The following is a 6,388-nucleotide window of genomic DNA, read 5'->3' on the forward strand; positions in this document are numbered from 1 at the left end:
AGCCGGAGGGGACGGGGCAAGGGAGATGGAAGAAGTTTGAAGTATCCTCCTGAGACTAGAACTTAATTAGTTAGTGTATTGGCTACGTGGTCAAGATGCTTCGGGCAGGCAATGTTTGAATAGGAGGCACGACTTTTATCATCACACCGACGGTCTCATACTGCCGCTGGGTAAGACCACTCGCCGGACCGCGTTGGGCTACTACGGCCTTGTGTGAAAGAGAAGAGTCGTCAACGAAAAGTGTCCTACTTTTGCTCAGATACATTGACGTAGGCGGCCTTTTCAAACGCCACAGACGCCGCGCGCAGCTTGCAGGAATGTTGCCGCCACCCCACACTATGTAAACTCTAATAAGACATGCCTGAAAAATAGTTTTTCTGTAACGCCCTTACGTCTGGTGTTGCAGCATCATGCCAGCCCTGGGAAAGTTTGACGCCGCATGGAGGTTGTCAGATGAGCAGCTCCCCTGCTCGCGCGCCTAAAAGGTTTGAATGAGAAGCGTAGTCCTCACGAGCAAGCACAGCTTCCTCGAGTGTATCCGTGTGTAAAAATCCGTTACAGATCGACGACAAAGATAAATTTTGGTACTAGATGAACGGCACGATAATTATATTACCTGTAGGTTCCAACAGAAAATAAACTAGCTGCGGTACCCCGAACCGTCAGTAATCCCGCCGAGTTCCACGCGAAGTCTGGTCAACATAGCGATGCGGGGACTCCAGGACTGACCTGATCCTAGTCGTGCAATTTTCCCCGGCTGTCTGCAATGTCCATTTTTGTCCTTTTGCTCAGTGTGCCCTTTCAACATATCCCGGCACTCGTGTTGAACCATGGTTATTCTAGCGCAATCGATACACCGCCACCACATACTAATTGTGAGGTCGTTCTGTTCCTCTAGACTCGAAGGACATCTTCTTGCGAAACTAGTTCCCTCTGAACTGCGATTGCCATCGTGCCCAAAACATCCCCAACGATGGCTAGCTTGCTCAGCTTCAGGCCGTGGTGCCCATCAGAGTCCTTGACAAATGTAAGGCAATAAGCGCGGGGAACCTACATTGCGTTTAGTAGTTGCCCAACCAACTCCATTTTGAGAAACAACTATAGATACTTACCCGCAACTCCCATTTGGTTCCCTTGATGTCTGAATAAGTCTTCTCACCAGGCTTCACAAAGTTTGCATACAAATTCGAGTAGACTATGCCATCGTACCCGTTTTCGGTATCCTGAATAAAAGCGGAGAGGGGCTCCATTGAGAATTTCTCATAGAATCGAGTTGTATGGATGAGCCTCTTCCAAGCCTCCTCCCCTTTGACGACCTGCCCGTGTTGGGTTTGGAACTCCCAGTCCTGGATGCTCCACTTGGTATGCGGCCCCGAATGAGCAGCCTTGGTCTCGCAGAAATCCACGTTGAGGTCGCTAAAGTACCTCAGAGCAGGGTGTTTGAGGGCCTCGCTGTCGAAGCCCTTGAAAGAGCCAACAAAGCAAGGTTTGGTTGGGTAAGACATGACACTAGTGCTGAGATGGATAGATTCACAAGGGACGAATTCTTGGGCGCGGAAAAGGCAGCAAGAGAACCCGTTGAGAGTGGCAAGACTACGAGCAGAATATATAAGCTACAAGAGACCGATCACATGCTTCCACAAAATCGTGAGCCAAAGGCAGTCACTGTAATTGGTAGATGATTCCACCAAGCCACCAAATCCCCAGCAAGTGTCGTGAAACTATGGCGCCTTCGGGCCGCCTGTCATCCGCATCCTACCTACGAAAATCACCTGACCTGCTGGTATAAATTCATGTGAGACACAAATGCTAGATAATAATGACGACATGGTGACGCAACTTTTCTTTCCACAGCCACGACCACGATCTACTGATTCCGGAAACTAGGCCCATTCAATACAATATGTAGTCTGGGAGGCGCTGTTTGCCCCTCCGAGTTAAGCGGCAGGAAGGGCTCATATGCAGAAAAATTAGCCTCAGGTATGGCATAAGAAGACTTTTACAAATCCACGTCCTATATCTCCCAGTCGCCTCTAATTGACTGCTCCCGCCTTACCTGGTAACTCTGCGATGAATAATAAACGCGCTTCCCTCGATTGGCAAAGATGGCGATAGACATTCTGTACATGTGCTAATATAACTTTTAATAAAAATTATATCACGTTTAAACTTCAATGCTAATATAAACTAAGTTCATATTACGATCAGAAACTCAAAACAGCTAACCTGCTAACAGATTCCCACAATTTAAAGTACTCTAGTTATAAGTGTATTATAAATTCTGATATATTAGACTTATACCGTAAACTTCTAGACCAGATTAGACTATTCCAATTACTGAGAGTTACCACGCCGTAATAGTAATGCGTGCCCTTTATATTATACTTAAATAATAGTAGCAAGTTATTGGACTCTTGCAACTAGAAAAAACATAAAATATAAATATCTGCCAAAGCTTCTAGTATGATCTTAAAACGTCTTGCACAAAAAAATTCGCACTATTAATTCTAATCCATCACGCCAGCTTAAACATCTTAAGCTATCAAGCAAAAACAATGCATCTCGCAAACCTATTTCTTCTTGCAACTACTGCTATAGGCGCTATCGCTCAGTACGGTGAAGCTGAATACAATAGCATTCAATACGACATGGACAGCGCTCAATATGACGGCGCGGAATATGACATTGACGATGCTGAATTCGCCGATCCAGTAGTAGGTTATCTCTCCGCCAAAGTCCAAAAACAAAGCTCCAGAGGTCTCACATAACATCTGGTTAATAGGCATTAATCGGTACACGAGGGTTCCCTGTACCTTACGAGGTTGCAAAGGCTGGGGAGTGTTATAAGCTTCCATCGCCTTAGTAAGCCTAGAGATGTCCTTGCCAATGTGGTGATCCCCTTGTTATCTTGTTTTATTAACAAAAGGTGAATAACTAGCAACAGAAATGTCAACTCAATTGATCTCAAGACAGCATCATCTTGCACACTCTATCTGTAAGTACCTTGATTTATACTTGATAGTTTGATTGCATAATTCATATCGCAAAGGCATGCGCACTGCCTGTACAGGGGGTTTAAATACACTGGCAGCGGCGTACATGCGGTCGCTACTGTCGCCTCTCACGCTCAATCCGTCAAATGCTCCGCGTAGACGATTAAATGGACGCCATCGCGGGATCCGGCCCTCGCAGGAAGCTAAAGGAACGGCCAACCTTTGCGACATGGGAAGTGGCGGATAGCGCGGATTTTAGAACGCCTTTGTACAGGTTTTTTGTCCCCTCCCCTTCCCCCTGGGGGGCTAATAACGTCAAGTATTTTTGGGGTTTTCCCTGTACTATAATGCGAATGCAAAAGGCCTAGTTTTTTTATGTCACAAGTTGTACACCCAACAAGTAAAGTCTGGTGGATTCGGCTTCGGATATCCTCAATTCGCAACTGCCGTAGGACTTTAATGTGTACTGCTGTCTGCAGGCAGCAGCAGCATTCCAACAGAACCTACGCTGAGTGTATTGGATGCGAGACCAAGACCGTGTACCAGTCGCGGATTCGAGCTGGCACGATGTCTTATCAGCAACCTCACAATAGTACAGTTATCAGGTTCACAACTTCTCCAAAAGCTAACAATGATGGACGCCTGAACGGACGACATGGGTGCAGTGGCTTAGCGGCTGTAGGGAGAACCAACTCCTTGGCACGTTGTGGAATTGCGAGGGCTGAAACATCTCAAGGCCATAAAGATCAACATGCAATGCACAAAGAGCAGAGGATGGCGCTGCGAAAGTGCTAATGCTGCAGCACTCGCCACAGTAACAGCCTCTATGTCACACGGAAATGGCCTAATATCTCACGGTTACACAAGAGCTACGATAACGGGATCTAGTGTAAATTCCCTCGCTGTTACACGGAAATGGCTGGTTACACAAGGGCTACGGTTACGAGACCTAGGGCAGGAGGCCCTCACCGACTTCTTGTATAAATAGACGTCTTCGGTCCCTCAAGGCCTTAAGGAAAACCAAGGACCTTTGATACCAAAGACTGTTATTAGTTGAATTGAGCTATTGCTCCAAGCCTTCATAATTGAACCCTTGTCACACTCGCCGACTTGTATTTGAAGACGTCTTTGACCAATGGGGCCTTGAGGAAAACTAGGGGACTTTGATGCCAAAGACTGGTGGTAGCTGAACTGAGCTTCTTCCTCCAAGCTCTATCATGCCCTTATCACACACAGACAAAACAAGGTGTGCCTTTGCCGAGTACGCTTTCGCAAAAGAGGACATTAGCTTCCACATCTCCCAAGCCTGGTCTTTCTGACTACGACCGGCTTGGCTCTATTCGAGGCCCCTGGGGTAGAGTTGCCTGTTCAAGGCTCCACGGTGAGACCGTGCTTGTCTCGGGAGGTACTGCGGCCACAGGCGCCATGGCAACGCAGCTATTAGAGTTATGTGTGCACTCACCCATACCCTCGGCGGCTTGGATTCATCGTGCAAGAGTCAGACAATAGATAGTTTGGTGTCGTAGGTGTGACCTTGAGAGAGAGAGCGAGGCTTGAGCTGGGATGAGACATAAAGCAAAATAAAGCCCTTGCACTGCTAGGAGTGATCTCCATTTTTCGTAGTATAGGTGGTAAAACTTTTGACATGAGCTTCCAGCAGTCCCTCGTCACCTGCGCGCGCGATATGTCTGGTTGATCACAGCATGTTATGTTGGCCGGTCCACCTCCGCCTCCGCCTCCGCCTCCGCATCCGAGGCACTAATCACAGGTCGTTTGACCGTCCGCTCGGCCCTGCTCATCGTCTGCTCCTGTGTGACTGTCACAGAATCGCGAGGAAACGCCCGCAGCCTCAAGCGGAGGATAGATGCTGCATTCGCAAGCGGACAAGGCTAGAAAAAATCGGTATCTGGATTTCCCGCGGTTGTACGTGTACGTGGAAGCTGGCCAGCTGTTACAACTCGAGCTTTCCGCTTCACCCAGAAATCAACATTGAACCAGCCGTTTCTTGCACTTAACTCATGCTTGAATATTCCCCCCAGTTTTGTGTCACAAGTCATTGACCATGCCCAGCACGGACGGCGTCGATAATACTACTGACATGCAACACCAAGGTCCGACCTCAAGAAGGCCGCACGGCCGGAGTCTGATGTCGGCGAGCGGCACAGCAAAGACGGCATCACGAACCCAAACGATGATACGAAATCGGAAGACTCTGGTCCCCCTGACGGGGGCACCGTTGCGTGGCTGGCCGCCCTAGGGGCACGGTGCTGCTCTTTCTCCAGCACAGGTTGGATCAACACTAATTCCATGACGACTGAGTCCTGCGCAATGAAGCCCTCGCTCGTGTGTTAGCCTGGTTTGGCAAGAAGCGTAGAGCAGCCGCGGGCGCCACGGCGACAGGCTTATCAGTCGGCGGCGTCATCTTCCCCATCATGATCAGGCGCATGATCCGGAGTGTCGGGTACCCCTGGGCCATGAGGACTGGAGCCTTTCTCATCCTCGGCCTGCAGATTTTGCAATCCTCACAGTCTGCCCAAGGGTGAAGCCGGTACCGAAGAAGATGCGGGCCGGCCGCTTCGCTATACCTTTCAAAGAGTTCCCGTTTGTCATGTTGCTGCTGGGCATATTCGTCCTGACCCAGGGCATTTTCATCCCCGTCGACTATATGGCTTCGCAGGGATTCAGGAGACGTCCATGTGAGAGGAAATAGCTCAGTACTTGGTAGTTATATTCAACGCCGCAAGGTAGGTCGACATGTAGGCTGGCCTCCTGTTCGAACGCTGACCAGCATTCCAAGTCTCTTCGGCTGCCTGTCTGCTGGATATGACGCCGGCATAATCCGAAGATGGAACATGTTCATTATCCCCCCTGCTCTTTCCAGTGTCGCTGAGTTTGCAGTCTGGATCCCCGCCAAACAATCTTCAATTGCCATTTAAACAGTCCCTATCCCCGATAGCATCTCAGGACAAATTAGCCTTCTTCTTCTTATCTTTTCTCTTATAAGTAATTAACTTATTCGCCTCTGGTCCGAAATAGACCCAGTTAGCCAGATGAAGTGTCTTTGCAACATGTTATCAGAATCATTACTTTACATAAAATATGGAGCCCTTATTGCTCGGATCAGTAAGGATAGTTCCAACATTATACGTACTACTCTCCGACTAACTTCCCTCTTACACACAATACTTAGAACTAGAAGTGTTAGTACCTTACAAGCAAATATACCTAATTACTAATAGTACTTAATAATTCTTATAAGCTATTATAGCGCTTATATTAGTAATATAAAAGGTTAATATAAATAACCTTTTTTAGATTTTAATTAATATATTTATAAAAGCTAAAAAGCTATTATTATAAAATATCCTTTAAATTATTAAGGTAAGCTTTTTATT

At 47.5% G+C, this 6,388-nt stretch overlaps 1 protein-coding gene across 1 annotated transcript; it reads right to left on the reverse strand.

Annotated features, from left to right (window-relative positions):
• Positions 1-894: 894 nt before the first annotated feature.
• On the reverse strand, positions 895-1,505 carry MAA_06981 (uncharacterized protein; the record flags this gene model as incomplete). Its single annotated transcript, XM_007824979.1, has 2 exons — positions 895-1,050; positions 1,113-1,505. 2 exons carry the CDS (start codon positions 1,503-1,505, stop codon positions 895-897), a joined length of 549 nt encoding a protein of 182 aa, XP_007823170.1.
• Between the last annotated feature and the right edge of the window lie 4,883 nt (positions 1,506-6,388).

This window comes from Metarhizium robertsii (assembly GCF_000187425.2).
Source record: "Metarhizium robertsii ARSEF 23 chromosome Unknown MAA_Scf_5, whole genome shotgun sequence".
Classification (NCBI taxonomy): Eukaryota; Fungi; Ascomycota; class Sordariomycetes; order Hypocreales; family Clavicipitaceae; genus Metarhizium; species Metarhizium robertsii.